Raw genomic sequence first — 26,230 nt, forward strand, 5'->3', positions numbered from 1 at the left:
GAAGGGAATTAAGCGACCAGCTTTCGGATCTTTAGGTTTTCTGAAAAGCCCAGCCTTATTCAAGCAGGCCAATGTCATCAAAAGTGGGTGCCTAAAACTAGGCACTGAAGCAGCCTGATTCTCAGAGGTGCCAGCTCCTCTTAAAAACCAGTGGGATTTACAGGTGGTCGGCACGTCTGAAAATCAGGCCGCTTAGTGAGGGGCCTAAAGGTGGATTCAGGTGTGTAGGGCACCTAGTTTGGGTCATTGTACCTGAATGAGATCGTCCTCCCAGCTGCAGTGTGAGACAGAAATGTATGATGAGCCCCCTTTTGAGTGGGAAACTGAGGTGCCCAGAAGCTGAGGCCCAGATCCTCAAAGGTGTTTAGGTGCCTAACTCGCATGGGTTGCACTTGCCCAAGGCCACCCTGGAATTTCAGATGGCCTGACTCCTACTCTGTGCCTTAACCGCAGCACAATGCTCCCTCTCCGATACATTTAGAATTGCGAGGAGCAAGAGGAGGCTGTTTCTACCCTGGCTCCTTCCCGAGTGTCATGCTGTTTGTCCTGACCTCTCCGGCTCCCATGCCTGGCCTTTCCTGCCTCGCACAATGATCATCTGATCTCAAGCCACGCAGCAGCTTCAAATCCAATTACACAGCGCCCCTGCCCAGAGTGCCCCAGTACCTTTTTAAGCCAGCCGAGAGCGGTGAGTTCAGAGATGCGAAAGCATCTGCAAGACGCTCTCGTCAGCCGTAATAAGTAGTGGCACGTACGTGTCAGAGCGGCTGCATCACACTTCAGCGGCAAAGGCACTGCTCTTGAACCGGGGTCATGACGCTATTTGTTGTCTCCACAACACATACGAGCCTGGGGCCCACAGAACCGCTGCCCAGTGACAAAGGTCAGAAAGTCCTGCTCACTCAGAATTGAAAAGCCCTTGTGCCTCCCAGCAGGGGTGAGGTTTAAATTGGAGCTGACACTCATTCCAAAGGTCCATGCTTCTGAGCGACCAGCACTCTGCGGAGAACCTTTCTATTCACTTAGCCCATGCGGCTTAAGCTGGGGAAACAACAGATCAGTCCAGACCTGGGAAATGCCTTTGACCCCCGCAGAGCTAAAGCAGAGATGGCTTGGGCCCAATGTGTTAAGCTAGGCCCTTTCCCCTCACAGAAAACCTGCCCTTTAACACCAGCTCTCCAGAGGTTCCCCCATTTGATATGAACGCTCCTTCAATTCTAGCTCCTAATGCTCACTGCCTCCCATGGCAATCTGCATATGACTAAGAACCGCCAGTATCCCCACCCTCTGACCCAACCTACCCACGCTACCAGGCCAATTTCTGTCCCAAGCATCCAGATCAGCTTGCATCATAGGTAATCTCCATACCCACCCTGATTTGACAGCAGCCTCCTATAATCATTCTCAAGTACCAGCTCCCCAATAGCCACCTTATTCCAACTCCATCCATCTCCAGCACCAGCTCACCCAGCTGCAGTAAAGCCAGCCTGCCTTCAGTAATCAACATTTCTGTGACCTCCTCTGCTAGAACCAACATTCCTGTATCCAACCACCACTGTTCCCCATGGCAGCTCCCCAATGCAGAGCTGTTAATCCATTCCTCACTACCATCTCTCCAATACACACCTGCCTCAAATTAGATTAGATTAGATTAGATTACAGTTAGATGAGGATAATTTCAAATACAGACACAGGGAATTTTCCCAAACTTTTCATTAAATAAATCTTCTTGTTTGGGCTGAGAAGTGAGAGAGAGAAATATCATCCCAGGATGGAGTAATTTTACAGAAAGCTATCACCCGAAATGAATGTGCTTCAGAAAGCATATAACCATAGGCTTTGCCATCCTGGATCAGACTATTGGGCTGTCTAGCGTGGTATCCTCCCTCTTCTACAGCCAATACGTGATGCTTTGGAAGAAGGTCCAAATCCAGATGAAACTCTTCCTGAAGTCACTGGGAGATTTTCTGGAGTTGGCCAGGATGCATTTTGGCAAGTTGTGCAGTGGTTGCCAGTGCAACAGTAAAATACCAACTCACCTTTATCCACAGACCAGCTGAGCTTTGGTCGTCAACAAGCCCCAGCTATCAAACCACCAAGGATCACTCTCCGCTGCACACCGTTACTCCTCTCTTTCAGAACCAGGACACCTCCCATAGCCATAGCAATCCTTGTTTAATGCCCATCCTTCCCATGTTACCCAGTCTCTCTTGCCTTCCAACCCCTTCAGCCCCTGTTCACCTGCCTTCACTTCCATCTTATCTTCTCTGCTAACCTTCATCCCCTGCACAGTCACAACTCCCAGAGGAGAGGCCATCACCAATGGGAGGGGAATTGCCCCTGAGGGATGCCTCTCTGTTAAGATGCAATCCACACTAGAGAGAGGTCTGAGACGCCTTGCATGAGATTGACAATCTTTTCTGGAGCTGATTCTCAAGTGTCCACTGGTGACGTATTCCCCACAAATAACGCAAGCGCCTCTTTCCTACTGAAAAGTGGCACCATGGTTGGTTGACTTTAGCCCTGGTCTCCATGGCCAGAAAGAAGTGCCAAGTGCATTTGCCACCTTATGGAGATTCTCTGTCCAACAATCTACTCTGTATTCCATGTTATCTCCAAGTGGGGAGCCTGTGGCTCTGTACTGTGGGTATCTATCCCAACCTTGAGTAGCCTCACACTCTGTCTCTAAGGTGCTGTTTTCCTCTCAGTTTTGTTTCTCATGCTTTGTTCTTCTCTCTCTCTCTTTCCTTTCTGCTTCCTGCTCTCGTCCTCTCTGCGGCGGCTCCCGCCTGGGCAGGGAAGGCCGGATGGTGGTGTTATCCCTGGTTCTGGGACTCTCGGAACAGGACGACTTTGCCAATATACCTGATCTGCAAACCGCTGGGAACCAGCAGGCGCAGAACTCTCAGGGGGACAAGAGGTATGAGTAAGGGAGAGGGTGCTTCAGCAGCAGGAGGAGAAGAGAGGGCCCCACCGAGGGTCGGAGGAGGCTGGTGGCAGCTCCCACTGCCAGTGAGAGTGGAAGGTTGGCGCAGCAGGAGGCAGGGAATGCCAAGCAGCTCGGGTGCTGGGCACAGTGCTGTTTCAAAGCCGTGTGGCAGGTTCCCTCGTCTTTCCCTAGTACCTAGTCCTGGTGTTTGCATCCCTATTGGGGGAGCCCTGGGGCTTGGGAATCACGCCTCCCTCAGGCAGAAATGAATTGTCCTCATCCTCCTTCTTCCCTTCCCTTCTGCCACCTCCCCTGCTTCATTCACCTCCATGTCTCATCCCCTCCCCTCCCTTCTGATGGGTGTCAGGGAGCAGGGTGGTGGCCACACCGATTCCCACCTTTGAGCATCGTCACCCTGCTTAGCTAAGGACAATGGGAAGCGAAGACATGAAAGGAGAGGAGTTGAAAAGATCCAGGGGAGAGAGGGGAACAAGACCGATAGAATGGAGAGGGACGAGAGGAGGACCTCAGGGCAATTTGTTGTCCACTGGGCTCATTAGTAAAGGACATGGCAAGTCCCCCAGTCTCAGTTCCTTGGTGCACTATCAGGTGGTATTGGTTGTGGTCACTCAGAGGTGCTGTGTGCTTCAACAGAGAGCTGGAGAATGACCTCCTGCCAGGAAGTTCCTGGCTTCATTCAATCCCCTGTACACCACATCCTGGAGAACCAAGACCTCCATGATTGGAATCCCAGCCCCGTAAGTTAAGGGGAACTTTGCCATTGACTTCAGTGGGGCCAACATTCCATCCCATGCATTTAACTTAACTCCGCGGTGTTGGCTGGCCTGGGGCAGGGGTAGACAGTGAACTGCAGGGAGGGGAGGGAAGAGTCAGTGAAGAGGGAATCTACTGCTCTCATGCTATTCTCCCGAGAGACCCGACACAGTCACTGGTATTTGCACATTAGACCCAGAGAGGTGACAGCCGCCCCGTTGTTTGTTGCCAAATACACCTCCTGTGGTGGAACATGCCGCTGGGCCACCGTGCTGGCTGCTGAGCTGTGATCTGAGAATTACCTTTGTTTCCCAGCAAAGAGTCCTGTGGCACCTTATAGACTAACAGACACATGGAGCATGAACTTTCATGGGTGAATACCCACTTCATCGTCACATGCATCCAATGAAGTGGGTATTCACCCATGAAAGCTCATGCTCCTATATGTCTGTTAGTCTATAAGGTGCCACACGAGTCTTTGCTTCTTTTACAGATCCAGACTAATCCAGATCCAGGGTTTCCCAGGATCCCAGGGTTTCTTTCTGGCTAGAGGGATGGCAGGATATTTCCTAGCAGCTCTGGGGCTAAGGTTTCCCTTCCTCTTGCTGCCAGCCGCATGGACCGGTGGCAAGCAGCTGCTTTCACCGCTCCTGACTGCCACTCCCTGGCTTCTGGCAGCCTCTCCTCTCCTGGGCCCACAGCTGGCTCCTGGGCAGTATGGAGACCCCAGGGAGGAGGGGGCCAGGGCTGCAATGGGACAAAATGGAGGGCAGAACTTCCCCATCACCCCTTTCCTCAGGCTGCTCCAAGCCCTCTCGAATCTCCAGTAATGCTCCAGGCTCTCTCCTTACAACCTCTTTCACTCCAGCCTCCTCCAAGTGAGCCCTGACTCCCTCCTGGTCCCCCCCACCACCTTCCCCCGCAAGGCCCAGCTTCTGAGGTGCTGGGCAAGAAACATCCCATGTGGACAGATGTGCAAGCACCTTGGCAGCCATGAGTCAATAGTGGGGTGACTGGGTGTTTCAGGGCAGTGAGCTCCAGGGGGCTGAGTCTCTTCTCACTCTTTACCAATGCAGCCCCTGGACTGTTCTGGAGTCACTCCAGATTCACCCCAGGGAAGGATGGGAAGCAGGCCTTAGGTCTGTGGGGAGCTTTCAGACCATAGCTATGTTTACACTGTCATTAGGGACTGATTACCGCTTGTGTAGACGCTAACTCCGATCTAGCTAGCTCAGTACGCATAGCACTCAAGCCGCAGCAGCATGGACTGCAGCACTGGCTAGCCACCTGAGTACGTACCCACACTGGCTGGCCTTCAGGTGGCCAGCCCATGCTGCTGCGGCTTCACTGCTATTGGTAGCCCAGCTGGCTAGATCACAGCTAGCTCTGCTGTGTCTATGCGTGCTGCAGCGTAAATATACCCTCTGAGTTTTATGGATCATGCCTGCACTGCAGGGGCATCCACACAGCCCTGCCTAAACTCCTTGAGTCCTGTCCTGGGAGGCATGGGGCTCAGCAGTGAGTGTGGGGGTGGAGCCATGCTTTTTGGGCTGTTCCAAAGTCCTGGTCAGGAAACTGTGGGGAGACACCCCCCAGAACATTATATCCTGATCTTTCCATTGCCTAAGCCACGTGGCCAGCAAATCTGCCAGCATCCTTTTGCCTTTCTGCTGCTCCCCAGCAGGGACTGCTTCCCCTGCTAGCTACCTGCTGTCCTCGCGAGGGGAGGGGGAGGGGAGTGATGTGACAGCCACGAGCCCCCACCCCATCTCCTGTGTGGTTTTGTGCCATCTCATTCCCCTGCTGGGATCAGGAGGGGAGGGGGCCTGGCTGACTGGAGGCAGAGGCCTCGAGCAGCTCCAAGTGCGTGTTAAATTCCATCTCTAGCTGCGAGGAGGTGTGAAGAAGGAAGGAGTCGGTTCCACATGATCAGTGTGTTAATTAGCTGGCACCGTTCTCACCCGCACACTATTTATACCTCGCTGTGGTTATATTTCACTACATATTTTAGCACTTCCAATTTGATCATCTAATTGCACAGTCTGTCCCTATCTGATGCTGTTAGCGGGGGTGGGCTGAGTATGTCCCGCCCAGATCGCCACAGCCCAGAGAGAGCATCCCCTGCTGGCACATATCCATTCTGTGCACACTGACCTAGGAGCTGATCTCCCACTGGGCGCTCAGCATGCTCCAATCTGGAGAGAGCGCCCCCTGCTGATACCATTCTGTACCTTCCACCTTGGTCCTAGGAGAATAGCCTGCCCTCCTTCTCACCCCGCACCCTCCTTCTGACCTGGTGAGAGCACCCCCTGTAGTGCTAGGGAGGCAAGTCCCTTCTCCACAACCTGAGGCCTCATGAATCTGTTTATGGATTAATTTAAGGAAAAGTTGCCCACACATACCTCGTCTTCCTCAGCAGACAGAGATGGGCCAGTGGGGAGGCATACGTGGGAGAAACTGCAGTGAACAAACATGGGGACAGCTCCCCTCATCCCAGGAAGGAGTGTGTGTGTGTGTGTTTGTATGTGTGTAACCCCAGGGACAGTCCCCCTCTTGCCCCAGAAGGATCCACTGGTGGATGTGTGTTTAAACGCCACAGAAAATTCCCCTCTTACCCTGACCAGGTCTGTGGTTGTATTTAGGTTCTCCTCAGCACTGTAGCAGACCTTGCTCCTGGTCTTAAACTATTGCCCTTAATGGAAGACTTTTGCTGGACTTGACTTCCACTTGGTGCACAACAGCTTGGTCCTTGGGATGGTGCTTGCAGTCATCCAGCCTGAGACAAGAGGGGTGGAGAAAGGCAACTCCAGCAGAGGCCTCATGCCCATTATTCAAAGCAAGGATTTGCCCTGACCCTAAGCAGCCTACCCTGAAAGCTCAACATCTCATCACAGATGACGAGGTCCAGTCAGTGCCCGACTCAATTGCCCAGATCGTCCTCAGTGGCCAGTTCTCAGTGCTGTTAAGCCACAAGGGCCAGTGAATTTGGGGTGTCCATACTTAGAAAAGGGGGCTCACTTCTAAGACACACACCCACACTGACCACATTCTGCTGGCCCTAGGCCTTTGCTGCAAGCTCCTCTAGCCACAGGCAGTTGCTCTTGGCTTTGCAGTGGGAGTTAGCAAGCAGGGGGCATCTCCTGGAATTGTGTGCGAGGGGGGAAGGCTGCGCTGTCAGATCCAGCTGGAATAGGGCACTGTCCCTATTAGGAAGAATCAGCCTGTCCTTACAGAGACCCAGTCATTCATGAAAACAAAGAGCTGCAAGAGGGGACTTTGGGGAGAGGTAGGTGGGCTCTGTCTAGCCATCCTGGAACCCTGACCAGACAGGACCAGTCTCACCTCCCCTGTGCAGTGCAGGGATGGGATGGGGGTCCCTCAGGAGCTGGATTTCTTGGGGAGGTGATCAAATTGCCCATGCCCTGCAACCTCCTCCTCTTTCTCTGCAATGAGTGAGCTCATCACCCACTCCTTCCCTTCCCCTCACCACCTCTCCATATTCCTCCTCTGATAGCCCAGGCACCGCCTACCATTCTCAGCCTCTTGGGACCCCATCTCCCAGCCTGTTTCCCCTGCATCTTCCTAGTGACCCCATTTTGCCCCCCCTCCATGCCCCCACTCCATGTCCTCCTGACCCCTGTTCTCCTCATACCCCATTAGCCTGACATCGATCCTGGGTAAGATAATGGAGCGGCTGATACAGGACTAGATTAATAAAGAACTGAAGGGGGATAATTAATAATTAATTCCAGTGAACACGGGTTGATGGAAAATATAGCCTGTCAAACTAACTTGAGATCTTTTTTTTGATGAGATTACAAGTTGGATTGATAAAGGTAATAATGTTGATGTTATAGACTTAGAGTTCTGTAAGGCATTTGATTTGGTACCACATGACAGATTAAAAAACTAGAATGATATGAAATTAACATGGCATATATTCAATGGATTAAAAGCTGGCTCGCTGATAGGTCTCAAAATGTAATTGTAAGTAACAAGCAAACAATTTGCATTTTACTATGTAATGTAAATGTGTACAGCTAGGAACAAAGGACGTAAGCCACCCTTACAGGTTGCGGGACTCTATCCTGGGAAGCAGACTCTATCCTGGGAAAAGATTTTGGGTCATGGTGGATAATCAGCTGAACATGAGCTCCCAGTGCGATGTTGTGCCCAGAAGGGCTTATGTAATCCTTGGATGTATAAACAAGGGAATCTTGAGTAGGAGCAGAGAAGTTATTTGACCTCTACTTTTGGCACTGGCGTGGCTGCTGCTGGAATGCTGTGTCCAGTTCTAGTGGCCACAATTCAAGAAGGATGTTGATAAATTAGAGAGGGTTCAGAGAAGAACTACGAGAATGAATAAAAGATTAGAAACTGTGCCTTATAGTGTTATACTCAAGCACTATAAGGTCTATTTAGCTTAACAAAGAGAAGAGTGAGGGGTGATTTGATCACAGTCTATATCTATATGGGGAACAAATATTTAATAATGGGCTTTCCAGTCTAGCAGAGAAAGGTATAACATGATCCAATGGCTGGAAGTTGAAGCTAGACAAATTGAGACTGGAACTAAGGCGTATATATTTAACTGTGAGGGTAATTAACCATTGGAACAATTTACCCGGGGTCATAGTGGATTCTCCAGCACTGGCAATTTTTAAAGCAAGATTGGATGTTTTTCTAAAAGCTCTGCTGTAGGAATTATTTTGGGGCAGTTCTGTGATCACACTGGTCTCTTCTGACCTTGGAATTGATGACAATGATAGGCTCCTGCTCCCGCCACACCCTCACCTCTCTCCCTGTTCCCCCCACTCTTATCTCCTGTTCCCCCTTACACTCTCCCTTCCTCCCTGTTCCTCTACATCCTCCCAGCCCATCTATTGCTCCCCCCACAAGCTCCCCTGCCCCTCCAGTCTCAGTGGGATATAGGGGGATGTACCTTGTGGGGGCCGGTGTGGTGGGAGGGAGGAGTGCTAAGGGCTCCTGAGGCTTGGGGTCCATGGAAGGCCCTGTCTCTCTTTCTCTCTCTGTCTCCCATTACCCCCCATCCCAGCACTTCTGTTCACAGTGGTCATGTGATGTATCACATTGTAATGTCTCCTCCTTTCCCTTCTCTCTGCTTCTTCCTTCCAGCCCTGCTGCTGCTGCTGCTGCTGCTGCTGCTGCTCAGCCCTGTCCCCCTGTCAGCCCTGGTGGCACCAGTCCAGTGCCTAGTCCTGTCGGTGTGGTGATTGCTTTTCGTTTACTAATTTCTCTCTGTGTCTCCTTCTCTCCCCTCATGCTTTCTTCCCATTTTCCCTTCCCTCAGGAGGCAGGCCAGGCCCTGTGGTGGAAGTTGCTGCTCTTCCCTTCTCTCTCTCTCTCTCTCTCTCTCTCTCGCTGTCCTGTGAGCTCCGCTGGTGCTAACCATTTCCCAGATAGCTTTGCAGCTGCGTCGATGCGCTGGGGTTGACAAAATACCTCTGAATTGTTCACACCTCCAGCTATCAATCACACACTTTCTCTCTCTCTTTGTTTTTAACCTGACTTTACCTCTCCAGCTATTTCAGTCTCTTTCTTTATCTGTGTGTGTGTGTCACTCTGTCTGTGAGTGTATCGGCGTGTCTGGATCTCTGTGTGTGTCAGTCTGCCTGTGAGTGGATCAGTGTATCTAGATCTGCCTGTCTTATGCGTCTACAAGTGTATTGGTGCATCAGGATCTTTGTGTGTGTCACTTAGTGTATCAGTGCCTCTAGGTCTATGAGTGTCACTGTCTGTGTCACTTTGTCTAGATCTGTGTATCTATCTGTGAGCGTATCAGTGTGCCTGGATCTAGGTGTGTGAGAGAGACTGTGTGTGGATACCACTGTCTAGAAGATTTAGGTATGTGTCACTCTGTCTGTGAGTGTGTCAGTAGGTATCTGTGTCTGATTCTGTGTGTTTCTTTGAGGGTTTTTTATGCTTTTGTTTTGTGTCTCTGCACGTGGGTCTGTGTGTATGTGTGTCTCTGTGTATATTTCCTTGCATGTTGGTGTCTCTACATTTTTCTCCCGTGTGCGTCTCACTGTATGCCTGTGTCTCCCTGTGTGCCTGTGTCTCCCTGTGTGCCTGTCTCTCCATTGCTGTTCTATTTCCATGTACACTGAGCAGCATGTGGGCTTGTGTGTCTCTCCTCTGTGCCTTTTCCAGTGTTCTGCTCCTGTGCCCTCATCCCTTGGATCTCTCCTTACTGCCAATCCTATGTGCATCATCTCCTCTTGCAGCATCTGCGCTGGGGCTGCTGCCGTCAAACCCCCCAGCACTGCTGTTCACTGCACCTAGCGATCCAGCTGCTGTCACAGAGAGGCCATTGAATTGCTAGGCCAGGACAAGCATAGCCAGGACCTCCCATGTGTGTATGTGAATGAACACCAGGCCACTGGGGGCCTGGCTGTCCCGGGCCAGAGAGACGGCACCATCACCATGGTCAGGAAAATGGAGGAACCAGTGAAGGCTGCTCCTTAGTGTCTTTACAGGATGGGTTCATCCCTGCTAGTGTATCAGGGGTGGATCTGGCTTCCTGGATGTCTGGGGAAGATGTCTGGGCTGACCCAGCCCTGCTCCCTGTGTTATATGGTTCTACCCAGCTCACAATTAGGGACAAGAAGGACCAGTGAACCCACAGCTCCTGGGAGGGAGGAACAAGCCTCCAACTTGTGTGCTTTGTCCAGCTTCTAGAGGCAGAAAGAGGGAGAGATGGGAATGGGGGCAGCCAGTGGGAGAGGAGAGGTAGAGGAGATATTGGCAATCTAACAGAGGGGTGGCGTGCACCTCTTCAGAGGTTAATATGCAGCTCCTCGCATAGGAGCTGACTCCGAGGCTGGAGCTACAGATGCTAACTTTCCAATGTGCTGTGGGGTGATCACTGCTCAACCCCCTGCTCTGCCCCAGATCCTGCCACCACTCCTCTCCTTCCCCCAAGGCCCCTGCCCCTTCCGCTGAGCCTGCCATGCCCTCGCTCCTCCCCACCAGAGCCTCCTGCGCATTGCAAAACAGCTGATTGCAGTGGGCAGGAGTTGTGGGGAGGGAGGAGGCGGGGCTGCCGGTGAGCTGGAGGCTGGAGGGGGGTAGTGGATGGGGGGCTGCTGACGCATTACTGTGGCTCTTTGGCAATGTTCATTGGTAAATTCTGGCTCCTCCTAAGGCTCAGGATGGCCACCCCTGATCTAGCATATTTACAGAGAGGCTCCTGGAGTCAGCACCTACTGGGATCAGACCCTTCCCAGGCATGGGCAGGGGAGCCATGGATCGGAGGGCGAGGCCCTGCTGACAGACACTGAGCAAGGCCTATCTGCATGTGGGAGACCCTAAAGTCACTTTCCTAGTGGGGTGGTGAGTCCTGGCAAGGCTACGGCAGCTCACATGGCAGGGTGCTGAGCAAAGGAGGCATAGCCAGGCAGCTTCCCCCAGCACCGTAAATGAGAACCGCCAACACACCAGGAACTGCAATGGGATGTCACATGGGGGGGCGTGGGGCTGCCACAGTCTGGCTGTGGGTTACAGGCTATAGTGGGGCTGCCAAGACCTGGCTGTGGGTTACAGGCCATAGTGGGGCTGCCAGGACCTGGCTGCTGGGTTACAGGCCATAGTGGGGCTGCCAGGACCTGGCTGCTGGGTTACAGGCCATAGTGGGGCTGCCAGGACCAGGCTGGTGGGTTACAGGCCATAGTGGGGCTGCCAGGACCTGGCTGCTGGGTTACAGGCCATAGTGGGGCTGCCAGGACCTGGCTGCTGGGTTACAGGCCATAGTGGGGCTGCCAGGACCAGGCTGCTGGGTTACAGGCCATAGTGGGGCTGCCAGGACCAGGCTGCTGGGTTACAGGCCATAGTGGGGCTGCCAGGACCAGGCTGGTGGGTTACAGGCCATAGTGGGGCTGCCAGGACCTGGCTGCTGGGTTACAGGCCATAGTGGGGCTGCCAGGACCAGGCTGCTGGGTTACAGGCCATAGTGGGGCTGCCAGGACCAGGCTGGTGGGTTACAGGCCATAGTGGGGCTGCCAGGACCTGGCTGCTGGGTTACAGGCCATAGTGGGGCTGCCAGGACCGGGCTGGTGGGTTACAGGCCATAGTGGGGCTGCCAGGACCTGGCTGTAGGTTACAGGCCATAATGGGGCTGCCAGGATTGGGCTGGTGTGGACTCACAGCTGCAGCACGGCTGCCATGTTGCTGGCCTGCAAGCCCTGGGGGAGTTTGTCCCATCGCCGCTGGCCCTGCAGAGCTGACGTCCTGTAGCACCTGGCACTCGGGTTCCCCCAGGTGCTCTGCATGTGCCGGGGCTGGCAGACAACTCATCTGTCAGGCCAGTGCCTGCCTGGTGGAGAAAGCAAACAAAGGCAGCTGCCTCTTTGTGAGTGAGAGGGAGCGTGTGTGTTCACAGAGGTTAATGGGTATGAGAGGCAGGGGAGGGTGTCAGTGGAAAGACGCAGAAGCAATAGCTTAGGCTCTGCCTCCACTCCCCCATCTCTCCCAGTGCAAGACAGGAGGGCCTGCAGTGCCCAGGTCCGCATCCAAGGGGTGGGAATTACTGGAAGCTGGGGAGACATGAAGGCCTCTATCTATAGGGCCAGAGCAAGATGGAGGCCAGGACAAATGGGATCAGCACCAGGCTGAAGGCAATAGTGAACGAGATGGGCAGATGCCCATCTGAGGGGCATGCCTGGATCCATGGTTATGAGTCAAATGGGTGAGAGGTATGAGGAGAACTCTCTCAGGGCCAAGTGGGTGAGGAGTCACCCGGGGGTGTGAGGGATACACAGGGATGTCTCGGGGGATGCTGAGGGGGATCTTGGCATCAGGATACAGCCATGATGGAGAGCAGCTGAGGCTGCATTGGCATGGCCTGACCCACCGCTCGGACGTGGCACCCTGCCCCCTTCTCTTACATACTGCTCCTCTCTCCCAAGGTTGCCATCTGGAGGCAAGATGGTGAACACAGCCCCTATGCCCGGGCAGACCCAGCATGACGAGTCTGACCGCAAAACAGAGCCTCGCTCGTCTGTCTCGGACCTGGTGAACTCCCTGACCAGTGAGATGCTAATGGTGAGTGCAGGCCAGAGCCTCTGTGCCTCTCACTTGGAGATACCCCTGATCCTGTCTGAACTGCCCTATGCCCAGTACTCCTGCTCCACTCCCTATAGTGCCCCCTGCTGGGACTGGAGTAGCTAGGAGCTCCCCCACAGCCAGCACTGCTACCCCATTTCTGCAGCCTAGCTACATCTCCACTGAAAACCAATCACTGTGGGTCCAGTTGTGCCCTTGGCTGCAGGGCTCAATGGGTGACACTGCAAAGAGCACTCTGGGAACTTTAAGGCTCAGGGTTTGCCAGGCTGTTCTAGAGACTGTTGCCAAGACATTGAAGGCTACCAAACCCTACAGGGGTGATAGGCAGGTTGTTCTAGGCTCCTGCTTTGTTCTGGGTTGTTCCCAACATGTTCTAGACTTGCACTCTCTTTGGGGGCAAAGAGCAGGTTGTTCCATATTCCTGCTTCATTCAGGGATCATGGAAATGTTCTAGACTCACATTTTCTTTGTGGGTAATGGGCAGATTGTTCTAGACTCATGCTTCATTGAAGGATCGTTGCTGAGATGTTCTAGGCTCCCGGTTCTTTGGGTGATGGGTAGGTCGTTCCAGGCTCGCACTTGGTTGGGGGATCTCCACTGGGATGTGCCAAGCTACCGTTCCCTTCTGGGCCAGTGCTGGGACATGGCTAAGTGGGGGTTCAGGCCAGCCTTTGTTCCCCAAACACTGTGTATCCATTTCCCTGGAGTCAGCCCTGACAAGCCCTTCATTCAGGGAGCAGGCAGCACGGAGCCTGCCACATGCGCAATAGTGGCAGGGGCGCCTGAGACAGGGCTGGCCAGGCTCATTCATCTCGCGGACAGCTCTCTGTTCCTTTGTGAGGGCTGAGCAAACCCCAGATGGCCCCCAGGGGCACCCCCTTGTCACAGAGTTGGGCAGTGTGTTGGATCAGCAACTGTGAAGCTCTCACTCTGCTCCTTGCTGACAGGCCGGGATGCAGCTGAAGTGGCTGAGTGTGTTCTGGCACCTGCCCAGCTAGGGTGACCAGATGTCTCGATTGTATAGGGACAGTCCCGATATTTGGGGCTTTTTCTTATATAGGTTCCTATTATCCCCCATCCTCTGTCCCGGTTTTTCACACTTGCTGTCTGGTCACTCTATGCCCAGCACAGATTAAATGAGTAAATAAACCTTCTCCAGAGCTATGTGCTGAATCCTTAGTGAGGCAGGACAGGGAAGAGAGACACCAAGCCCAGGGTTCCCAAGCATCTCAAGGAGGCCAGGGGGAGCTTTGCACTAGAGCAGGCAGGAAGGAAAGAGGGTGCCCAGCCAAGGGGGAGGCACCACTCTGGCTGGAGGATGACATATCTATTTATTAGGGAGGGGTTTTATTTGCTATCACTATTGATGGAGCTAATGACATGCTGAGAACACTCAGTGTCAGGATTGCCCTTCCCATGCATTCAAAAATCACACGATTCAGCCTATGCATTCAAAGATCATCCCCCAAATCATGAGATTGGCTAAAGAAATCACAAGATTTCAAAAATACTGTATTTGGGGTTCTTTTCATTTCTTGTCTGGCTTTGGAGTATTCAGGGGGCCATATTTTCAATCTTTTCTGTGCTGCCAGGAGGGCAGGAAACTTGCTTTGTTTTTTTAAATGAAAGATGAGAGTCTCATAGAAGCCCCTAATTCCAGGAACTGGGACTTTGAGAAATATGCCAAGAAACTCACTAAAGTTTGCAACCTTGAGATTGGAGGAGTTGCAAGCAACCCATGCGGACAGAGAAGAGAGACAAAGGTGCTGACCTTAGACATGCAGGCAGCAAATAATGCCTCTTGGGAAGATACCAACCATTTGTGGGGGGAAGAATCTGGAGCAGGGATGTTCAGTGGGGAAGTTCCCTCTAAGCTGCGCAGCCAGGTGGCCGCCTAGCAGGCTATCAAGTGCCCTTACTGCCTCGCTGCTCCTACCCTCTGCTTTGGAGCCCCTGGCCAGCTGCTCCCGGGAGCCTCTTGCTTGCTGTGCAGAGTGGGGCGGGGGAAAGAGGCGCTGATGTCAGGGTCTCCCCCACCACCCACTGTACCTCATCTCCACAGAGTTGGGCGGGGGGATATGACAGGGTTCCGGAGGGAGCTTGCTGGCAGCTGTTGCTGTGTCTGAACAAGCAGGCTTCAGACTGCTGAGTGCTGAGCTACTTAAAGGGCAGCTTACTTAAAGGGGTAGGGTGTGTCTCTCTTTGTCACACACACACTGTGTGTTTCTCTGACACACACACAGACACACACACACACACACACACACACACACACTGTGTCTCTGTCACATATACACAGCGTGTCTCTGTCTCTCTCTCACACACACACAGTTTTCACACTCACCTCCCAACACATACTTGTATTATTGTTGTTGTTGTAACTTGATACTTCTTTCAAAGTGTGTTGTTTTAGTGTTTTGACTGGTCTGTGCATGTCATCATTTTATTTCTCTTTTATGCTTAAATTTAATTCTTTGAGTAGTGAGTTCTAAAATGCCTCCACTGTCCTGGCTGGAGTAATTATCCCTATGGTAACTTTTTTAAAATATATATTATAGCTAGGTTTTTGGTTTCTACTGGTGGCGCACATCCGCACATTACCTCCCTATGGTGCACATAACAAAATTCCTTCCGCACATGGATGGAAAAAATTAGAGGGAACACTGGTGGGGAGCCTGGGGAGAGGCTGGGGCTGGGGGGTGAGACAGGACACCTGCTTTAGGAGCTTGCTCAGGGGGGAATTCACACACAGCTGGCTCTTTCCCTCTGTGTGACCCTCTTGCTGGGGGCTAAAGAGAGATGGGCCCAAACCCAGGACCTGCCCTTGGGGGTGATCCTCACTGGGCCCTGATTCTGCACCATTCACGCCAGTGGGAGCTTGGCCACGGGCATCACATGGCTCAAGATCAGGGCTGTAGTGACGGCACCAACTCAGCAGGGCAGAAACATTACCCCCATCACACCCCAGCGCCATCCCAAACTCACAAACTGTCTTGTCTCACCACAAGATCCGGGGCTAGAAGAATGGCCTCTGCTTCTCTTGATGGACATTATGGCATCATGTGGTGCCCCCTTGTGGCATAGATGAGAAGAGCAGTGTCAGTAACCAAGCAACCTCTCCCTGAACTGGGGTGCAGGGCAGAGATAAGAGGGGTGAGCCAGAAAGCAATCCCCACGCCCCTCCGCACTGCAGCATGAGAGTGACGTGCCCCAGGGGCTGGGACGCCCCATCCAGGGGATACGGGACGAGCACACCCCTGCAGAGAGAGGTTAAGGACAGACTGGCTGCTCCCCCCCCTCAGCTGCATGGCCAGGGCTTGGGAGCCCAGGCTCCTTGGCCCAGGCAGCCAGAACTGCGCCCTCCTCTCTGCCCAGAAGACCCCAGCACCTGGGCCTGGACCAGGCAGTGGGAAAGGAGGAGCTGGGAGCGTCCACCCTCCTGGATCAACGCACCACCCCGTGGGCCTGAGACCCTGCTCCTTCCCTAGGTCCCGTGTGTACGTGGATTGAGGCCGGAGCTGCCCAGCTTAGAGCCAGGGGCCAATCCAGCACCCTTGTCTGGGCTACATGTGCACTTTAAAACATCCCTGCTGAGCTGTAAGCAGATGGGGCACTCTGCTCGACTGGGTCACATAGCTGGGCCCACCGTGGGGAATGGGACATTGCCTCCTACTGCCGGGGGAGACAGCAGGCAGCCAGGGACATGGGAGGGACTAGGGAGGGCACCTCCCGCAGGCCAGTGTCACTGCCGGGGCCCTCGGTCACGCAGTCCAGTCCAGCCACCCCACCCGGGGCTCCGGGACTGGCAGCTCAGCTTCCATGGCAGGCTCGGGCAGGGGGAGGAGCCTGGCTGCAGGGCAGGGAAGATAGTGTGTGGTCTAGGAAATGGATATGCTTCCCCCTAAAGGCTGGGGACCCTGTGGTGGGGACCGAACCCCGCAGGGTATGGGGGCATTACCTCCACATGCAGGGGCGGCTCTAGGAATTTGGCCGCCCCAAGCACGCCGGTCCCGCGGCTCCGGGGGACCTCTTGCAGACGTGCCTGTGGAGGGTCCGCTGGTCCCGCGGCTCCAGTGGAGCATCCGCAGTCATGACTGCGGAAGGTCCGCCGGAGCCACCTGCCGCCCTGCCGGCAAAATGCCACCCCAAGTGCGCGCTTGGCGCGCTGGGGTCTGGAGCCGGCCCTGTCCACATGCAGCAGACACACACAAATGGCCATAGCACACAGACATGCAGCAACGCACACACACAAAGCCCAGAGAGATACACACAGCACAGAGCCATGCTCTAGCCAGTCATACAGCGCCCCTCCACCCCAAGCCAGGCTAATGCCCATGGGGGTGCACATACACCCAGTGCAGGGACATTCACACCCAGAGCCTCCTGGCCTCGACACACACCCATAGGGTCACACGTGTCTTACCCGTGGCCCCACCCACTCACGTACACTCTGGCTGCCTATGTACCAGCCAGCCTGGGTGCACCAGTCCTGGGGGAGGCCTCTGGGCCCAGCAAGGAGCCCCTGCTTGATCCCCTGGTGTCTCCCCCTGCAGGAAGTGGCTCACTCATGTTAAACACACTGGTGGAGTCAGAGGCTGGAGCTAATGAACTGCTGGGCCACCGCCAAGTGCACCTGCCCCGTAGGAAGATGCACAGCCAGGCCATGGGCTGCCACCGAGCCACCCAAACCTCACAGGTTATGGCAGGGCCCTGAGTAGCAGCCTGCATCTCCCGCCCCCTACCCTGGCCCCATGCTCAGGCCAGCCCCTGGAGCATGGTACGGGGCAGGGCCCTCTGCCTGGGCACAGAGACACCTTGGACAATGTGCCCTGCTTTAGCAACCAGTGGCCTCTCTCCTCCTGTGCTCCCCATGCCCTGCCCTGCCTCACTTCACTGCACATGCCCTACTCCTCCTGTGCCTCCCTCCACTCTCCTTCTCCTCCAGCCCCTTGCAACTCCCCTCCAGCCCTCTTCCCCTCCCCTACTCGTCCAGCCCTCTCCCCCACACCCTCCTGCCCCTCCCCTCCTCCTCCTCCTCCAGCCCTCTGCCCTCCCACTCCCCTTCACACTCTCCTGCCCTTCCCTTCCCTCCCTACTTCTCTGGCCCCTTCCTCCCCTCCACACCCTCCTGTGCCCCCCTCCCCTACTCCTCCAGCCCTCTGCCCATCCCCTCTTTGCCCTCCTGCCCCTCCCTTCCACTCCCCTCCTCCTCCAGCCCTCCTGCCCCTCCCCTCTATGCCCTCCTGCCCCTCCCCTCCCCTACTCCTCCAGCCCCCGCCCCTCCCCTCCACAGCTTCCTGCCCTCCCCTTCCCCTCCAGTCCCTCCCTTCCACTCCCTACTCCTCCAGCCCCTGCCCCTCCCTCCCCTCTGGCTACTCCTCTCCCCTACTTCCCCACCCCTCCATGCCCTCCTACCCTCTCCTGCACTCCCCTCCTCTACTCATCCTGCTCCCCTCTTCCTCCCCTCCCCCTCCTCATCCACCTTCCCTACTCACCCTGCCCCCTCCCTTACCCATCCTCCTCCACTCTCCTTCTCCTATCCTTCTTCCTTCACTCTCCATTTCCTCTTGCCCTGCTGCCCCTCCCCTTCTACCGTCTGCCTCCCCTTCCCTCTCAGGCAGTCTCCTTTCCCCCAGCAGGCAGCTCACTAATTCCTTGGGCCCTGGCTCCTACTCTGCCAGCCCCTCTCCCTTCCATTCACTGCTCCCCGACCCTGCCTCTCTGGACTGAGGGGAGGAATCCCTCTGGGTGGCTGAGCCTGCCAGCCCTGTAACGAGGAGGGAAGCTGCTCTGTAGGATGGTGGCACCCTGCTCTCTCAGCTCCCCAGCACCCTTCCTCAGGCTGTTCCTCAGGGGGCCCGGCCCACTCAGCAGCATTGCCTGCCTAAAGCCCACTGCTCAGTGCCTGGCCCACACAGGGGAGGGGTTTGGCTCTTTAGCTCAGGCTGTGGAGACTCACACCCTGGCTCTGGAGGTCCCCTTGTCTGTTCCAGGTCATGAGCAAGACACTGTTACCATAGCACCACTTGGCCTTCCAGACCCACAACATACGGATTCCCAGAGACCTAGCAAGAGCCTGATCTGAGCCATCATTGACAAAGGCACTGCTTTGAGGAAGCTCACACGGCTGGCACCATACAGGAATAGACAGGGCACTGCTGAGGGGAAACTCACAGCGCTGAAGTCCATGCTGGCATAGACAGGGCACTGCTGAGGGAAAGCTCACAGCACTGAAGTCTGTGCTGGGATAGAGAGGGCACTGCTGAGGGGAAGCTTACAGTGCTGGAGTCTGTGCTGGGATAGACAGGGCACCACTGAGGGGAAGCTCACAGCGCTGGAGTCTGTGCGGGGATAGACAGGGCACCGCTGAGGGGAAGCTCACAGTGCTGGAGTCTGTGCTGGGATAGACGGCACCGCTGAGGGGAAGCTCACAGCGCTGGAGTCCATGCTGGGATAGACGGCACCGCTGAGCAGCTCACAGTGCTGGAGTACATGTTGGCATAGACAGGGCACTGCTAAGGGGAAGCTCACAGCTCTGGAGTCCGTGCTGGGATAGACAGGGCACCGCTGAGGGGAAGCTCACAGCGCTGGAGTCTGTGCTGGGATAGACAGGGCACCGCTGAGGGGAAGCTCACAGCGCTGGAGTCCATGCTGGGATAGACGGCACCGCTGAGCAGCTCACAGTGCTGGAGTACATGTTGGCATAGACAGGGCACTGCTGAGGGGAAGCTCACAGCGCTGGAGTCCGTGCTGGCATAGACAGGGCACTGCTGAGGGGAAGCTCACAGTGCTGGAGTACATGTTGGCATAGACAGGGCACTGCTGAGGGGAAGCTCACAGCGCTGGAGTCCGTGCTTGGATAGACAGGACACTGCTGTGGGGAAGCTCACGGCGCTGGAGTCCGTGCTGGGATAGACAGGGCACCGCTGGCGGGAAGCTTTGTAGAAATGAGAGATGAACAAGGCTTGTGAGGACCTGGCTGGAATACACCTCCCCTTGCCCCTCCCTGGACAACACATGTTCATTCCCTGCTTCCACCACTGCCTTTGGGGAGACTCTTCCACAGCCTAACCCCTTGCCATTGGAGACTATCGCTGCTTGTCAGTGTCGCCCCTTGCTCCTATTCCCCCTTTAAACACTCTCCTCCCCCACTCGAAATTCACATTCCTCAGGTTCCCCTAGACAGTTGTGTCCCTGCACCACCAACAGGGACACGTGCGGGGGAGACGGAATGTAATTACCCCGGCTGGAGCTAACAATCCAGTGCCGCATCTGATACAAGCTCTATCCTTCCCCAAACACATTACCCAGCTACATAACATGATTGCAGAGAGGGAGAACAGCAGAAGGACAAGGAAACAAAATTGTTTTGCCACTTAACTCCCTGCTTTTTCCCAAGGATGCAGGAGGCGAGGGGACAGATTCTCAGCTGGTGTCCATCGGCGTTGATATGAACCAGCTGAGAATTTGGCTCAATAACTTTTAAGGGCAGGCTCAGGGTCAGTTCTTCCTTATAGGCAGGGCAGCAAAACCCTGCAAGGCAATGCCTGGGTTTCTCCTTCTCCCTGCTGCTCGATGTATGTATTTCTGTGCCCTCCTCAGTGGTTGGCTTGAGGAAGGGCAAAATGAGAGGGGGCCCTGTGGATTTGTCTCAGGGAGATCAGGGTAACTGCTGCTGGGACCCCTGAATGAGTCTGTGCTAGATTCCTTACCCTGCACAACTAGCTTCCAAGGCTGATGGTGGAATCCTCCAAACGACCCTGGGAGGTCTCCAAGCAACCCAGCAAGCTGCCTTCTGAGTGACTCAGGGAGGGACCTATACAATGACCTAACCAGGCATCCCAAGGGATCTGATGATGTGTCCTCAGAGGTGTATTTTGAGTGTGCTCATGAGCGATACCCAAAAAAGCTAGAGCAGCCTCACTGGCTGCCTCCCTGCCCAGCTCCCGCTGGCTCCTGGAAAAGTGTGATACTCGCGGGGATGGCAAGAAATGGGACATGTCCAGCGTTCTTTGCTTCTGAGCAGAGCTGGTCAGGAAAGGGAACTTCTGCTCCATCTGACATTTCAAGATTTCCCTTCCTCCCACCTCGGAGCGACAGAATTCACCACAGAACGAAGAGTCAGAGATCTTTCATGTGAGACACACTGAAAGAACTTTATGGAAAAGTGGTTTCACTGGGACTTTAATGTTACAATGTAACATTTGAAATGATGCCATCAAAGTGAAAAGCTTTGATAATCTCCCCTTGTTTGGTTTCACTGGCTCAATGTTTTCTGAGGGAAAGCTATTTCACGGGCCATGTTTTGACCCGCTCTGCTTCTGAGGGGAGAAGCAGAGCGGGTCACTTGGTTGCAGCCCATGTAGACCTAACCAGGGTAGTGGTGATCTAGCTAGCGTGAGTCTTGGAGCAGTGAAGCAGCAGTAGCAGTACCAGCCTGCCCAGACCCCTGGGTAATTACACGCAGGGCTAGCCCGGGTTGAAGCACGTGTTTCTGCAGCTCCACTGCTCCGGCACCCAGGCTACCTAGATTAAACCTTGTTTGGGTATGTGTGCTTGAGCTGCAATCACACTCTGGCTGCAATGCAGGTGTACCCTTGTATCTCTAATGCACTAGTGTGTGGTGCAGGGAGGGGCGGACTAGTGGGTCCCTAATGCACTGGGGGCGGGGAGTGTCCATCCATCCAACAGCTCTCTAAGCACTGGTGTGGGGGGCGGAGGGCGGCGGGCCATCCAGTGGAGGAGATGGTTGGACAGCTTCCTAAGGCAGCAACAGTCTGTGACAAATCTGAACCGACTGGCTCCTCGATAGCTCCTGTGCTGCCCCAAGCCCCTGCTGGAACGCAGTGCCATTGCCCTGCAGGAACACCGGCCCCAGCCGATGGTACCACAGGAGCACCGGCAGAGGGCAGCAGTGAAGGGGTTGAGATCCAGTCCTAGCGAGTGAGTGTCTGGGGATGCAGTGTATGCCCCCCTGGGCTGACATGACCGCGTGAAACCACAAATGTGGAGCTGAGTCACACAGACAGTGAATGGGGCTGTCAAGGGACGCATGGCAAATGCTGCATTGCAAGGGCCTGGCGGATGTCAGGAGGTCTCATGTTTGGAGCATGTGGGGACTGAGAGTGGAGCACAGGAAATACCTGGCTCTTCTGCCTTCTCTCAACAGTTCTCACACATGAGGAACTCCACTAGCACCAGCCATTATCATCTCCCACCGCCCCATCATTTGCTCTTGAGCCTTTATTTAGGGATGTTGAAGAGCATCATCCCAGCTTGGTTTTGGGCCTTTAGGTGTCTCTTCCCACCTCCCTGATAGATGGTACTGCATGGAAATCCCTCCCCATAGATATAGGGGCAGCTGTAGGTATTTTGCCGTCCCAAGCATGGCAGGCAGGCTTCGGGAGGTCCGCCGAAGCTGCAGGACCAGCAGACCCTCCACAGGCATGCCACCAAAGGCAGCCTGCCTGCCGCCCTCGCAGCGACCGGCAGAGCGCCCCCCGCAGCTTGCCGCCCCAGGCATGCGCTTGGCGTGCTGGTGCCTGGAGCCGCCCCTGCATAGATAGCTGGGTATGTTACTTCTCTCCTCGCTCAGCCCTCTTCTGTCTCACACACTCAGGCCATATGCCCCCGCCATTAGCCGCTGTGTGCGTGAGGGTCCCGTCCTCTGCCAGGTCCCAGTGCCTCCATTGTGTTGGGTCGAGGAGGCCAAGCTATCCCAGGGCTGCTCGCGACAAGACGCAGCCTGGGTCATTGGATTGGTTCTGGGGAGATGGCTGCTGTGATGTGACAGGCAGGCTGTCAGGAAGAATTTGGCTAATTGGAGCTCCCGACCCTAGGGAAATGAGTGCGCGGAGCGGAGCCAGGAGCCGTCTGAGGAGACGCCAGTGACAGAGAGAGAGACTGATCCCCTCTGACAGCTGCCTGGACAGCAATGAAGCCACAGGCCCAGGAATCCATAAGATATTATCTAGTTGTCTAAACGTAATGGGAAGAGTTCCGCTCCCCAATGCCCTGCAGATGCATCTCTGCTGGGGACAGACAGGATTGCCAGAGAGTGCAACAAGCACAGGGGGCTCTGGGCTGAGAAGCTCAGCTAGGCCCTGGCAAGATGCAGAGGAGATTGCTCCTTCATCGCGGACGTGGATGTGCCCCTGCTTCCACACTGTGTATCCAGGAGAGTCAGCCAGGAGTGAATGGCCAGCCCCTAAAACCCCTCAAAGCCTGTAGGATGAAGGGATTTGTTCTCTGAGATCTGGGAGCCCATGCCTGTGACTAGACATGGATACCCTGTCCCAAGACCATGCGCACACCCACAAAGACATGAGGGCCACATGCAGAGGAGAGACCTCAGCATCAGCACTTGAGGAGACGGGGCCTGGGGTCTCCATGCGTGGCATCGTACTGATGAATTAATCAGAGCTGCCCCTGACCCTTGCTTCAGTCAGAGCCAGGGCCTGAGATTTTCTTGGTGCTCCTCTCACCGGCAGCTCCTCTACCTCTCGCTGAGGTGACTAGCTGAGCTGAGAGCTCCGGAGGAAGGAGAGGTACTGGTCTCGAAGAGGCCTGCAATGCCTGTTCCTGGTGGCAGTGCTCAGACTGTGCTCCACATTTCCCCTTGCTGACAAGATGCCGGGAAGGTTTCTCCTCGGTGCACAGTATGGCACGAAGAGCACGCACATCTGTCAGCTATGTGCCAATGCAGTCCTCCCTCTGCTCAGTCCCTGGGGACTTCCCGGGCAAGCCCTCCACATCTGCTTTGGGCCAATGGCTCCAGCTTCCTCCAGGCTGCCTTTGTACTGATGGAGTGGCTTGCAGCTGGCAGCGTCACTACCCATAATGGAGCAGAGGCATGTGCCGCCCTTCTTATATGTCTGCATCTCTTATTTCTTTCCCCATTCCTCAAGAGAAGCCCCGGCCAGCCCTCCCAACAGTCCCTGGGCCGCAAGCCACAGCACCAAGCCATCTGCTCTGTCTGAGTGACTCAGGCTCCCAGTGGATCCGGAGAAACCAGAGGCGAGAAGGGGCTTTTGTCATTAATGGAGAAGTGCAGAGCCACCAGCACCCACAAGGCCTCTCAGTTCATCCAGTCCAGCCAGGACAGGAATCAGAGCAATCCAGACAGGGCTACTACAGACCGGCTGGCTCACCTACCCCTACCCCCTGGTTCATCCCCACTAATGACTTCTCCATTCTGCATCTGCGCAGCCACAGCACCTCCACCTCCTCCCTGGTCAGCCACATGGTTGCTCATACTTCCTAACAATGAGCCTGTCAGTGGGAGGATCCACGGGTCCTAAGTCTGGGCCTTCAGGCTGCGGCCACAACCACAACACCACTCAACAGCTCTACTAGTGACTGGAGAACTGGGAGCCTGAAAGGCTTATGCTCCATTAAAGGCACCGCCCCCTGGATGTGATTGGAGGAGTTCTGGAGTCCCTTATTGGGCCACGTACACTATTTAAGCCAGAAAGAGACAGAGGAAGTTGTCTGTGCAAAAAGGTGGCTCCTGGCTTGCTGCTGCTACAGACCCTGCCGTCTCCTACCTGCCGTGCCAGCCTCGTCCCCAATTCCGGACTCCAACCCTGTCCTGTTCCCAGCTCCCGCCCTCAGCCTCCTTCCAGTCCCTGGACCCCCTCGCCCTGGTTTCTAACTGCTCCGGCTCCAACCATAGGCTATGGCTCTTTGGTTTCTGACGCAACAATGGCCTTTGGCTTCAGCTTCTGTTTCCTGTTCCTCCTGGCTTCGATTTTTGGCTCTAACACTGGCTCCTGCCTTCAGACCTGCCATTTGGTCTCTGGTTCCTGAGCACCATGCTGACCACCAGGCCAGGCCGCCCCATACTGGTCCCGGGGTAGGGGTGGAAGCCTTATCACTTGAATCGTCTAGAAACCAGATAGTCCTTTAGAAACCAGTGCAAAGCACTATTAGATGCCCTGAAGGGAAGCTCCTGCACTGGCCAGCAGGTGATTTAATGGGTCTGTTCCTGCTGTGGTCATGGGCGGCGAGTTCTATGGGCCCCGGGCCCAGGCCCCCAACAATCATCAAAAAAGCCCAGCAGCTCCAGCAATGTGGGGTGGCCCCCCCCCCTGTGGGGGGGGGGCGGCCGCGCGCGCTGCCATCACTGCAGCAGCCAGCAGCAGCAGCAGCTCCAGCAGCGCGCACTGGCTCAGCCCCCATTGCCCGGGAACCCCAGCCAATGCTGCTGGCGGGGGGGGCCCGGGAGATGCCCACCCACGCCTCCCCAGCAGGGAGGGGAGGGGGGCAGCAGGCAGGCAGCGCGGCAGGAGCTGAGCCTGAGCAGAGCAGCCAGCTGCCCTGCAGACAGAGCAGCCAGACTGGGCCACACAGGGGAGGACACAGGGGGGAGAGGGGGGAGGAGGGAGGGGGTGGGGACAGACAGACACAGGGTGGGGGGGGGGGCAGCCCAGCCAGGGCAGGGGGGGGGACAGACAGACAGACAGACACAGGGACACACAGGGGGGGACAGGACAGACGGGACAGACAGACACAGCAGGGACAGGACACAGCAGGGGGGGTGGGGGGGCCAGGGCACACAGACACACAGCAGACAGTGGACACAGACACAGCACAGACAGGACACACACACAGGGGTGACACACACACACACAGACACAGACAGTGGACACAGACAGACACAACAACACAGGTGGGGGGGGACAGGGGGTGGGGACAGACAGACACACAGACAGGGGGGTGGGGAGGACACAGCAGGACACAGCCGGGGACAGGACAGGGAGCCACAGACACACAGACAGGGACAGACAGACAGAGCAGGGGGGGACAGACAGACAGACACAGGACACAGCCAGGGGACACACAGACACACACACACAGCACAGGACAGACACACAGACACACAACACACACACACAGGGGGGGGGGGGGGGACACAGGGGGACAGGGGGGGGGGGGGGGACAGGACAGACACACACAGGGGGGCAGAGGACAGAGAGACAGCAGGGGGGGGGGGGGACAGACAGACACAAGGACACAGCCAGGGTTGTGGGGACAGACACACACACAGGGGGACAGAGAGACACACACACAGACACACGGGGGACAGAGACAGACAGACACACACAGCAGGGGTTGGTGGCAGAACACACACACCGGGGTGGGGGGGGACAGACAGACACAACACACAGCTGGGGGGGGAGTGGGGGGGACAGACAGACAGACACAGGGGGGGGCAGCCAGACACAGCAGGGGGACACAGGGGGGAGAGCCACACACAGACACAGGGGGGACACAGGGACAGACACACAGACAGACAACACAGGGAGGCAGACAGACAGACAGGGACAGACTGACAGGAGGTGGGGAGGACAGACAGAGACAGGAGGGGAGACCCAGGGGGGGTGGCATGGGCACACACAGGAGGGGGTGGGGGCAAAGGAGCAGCAATGGGAGCTTCCTGACACC

At 55.6% G+C, this 26,230-nt stretch overlaps 1 protein-coding gene across 4 annotated transcripts in view; it reads left to right on the top strand.

Annotated features, from left to right (window-relative positions):
* The window catches only part of SYT7 (synaptotagmin 7), a 165,642-nt gene that overhangs the window by 112,135 nt on the left and 27,277 nt on the right, over positions 1-26,230 (top strand). For 2 of the 4 annotated variants that reach the window (XM_039534809.1, XM_039534810.1), the window contains 2 exons: positions 2,798-2,920; positions 12,628-12,763. In XM_039534809.1, the coding sequence (XP_039390743.1) occupies positions 2,798-2,920; positions 12,628-12,763 (259 nt within the window). The remainder of the gene's footprint in view (positions 1-2,797; positions 2,921-12,627; positions 12,764-26,230) is intronic. The other 2 variants (XM_039534811.1, XM_039534812.1) reach the window with 1 other exon arrangement.

The sequence above is a fragment of the Mauremys reevesii genome, linkage group 4 (assembly GCF_016161935.1).
Source record: "Mauremys reevesii isolate NIE-2019 linkage group 4, ASM1616193v1, whole genome shotgun sequence".
Lineage (NCBI taxonomy): Eukaryota > Metazoa > Chordata > Testudines > Geoemydidae > Mauremys > Mauremys reevesii.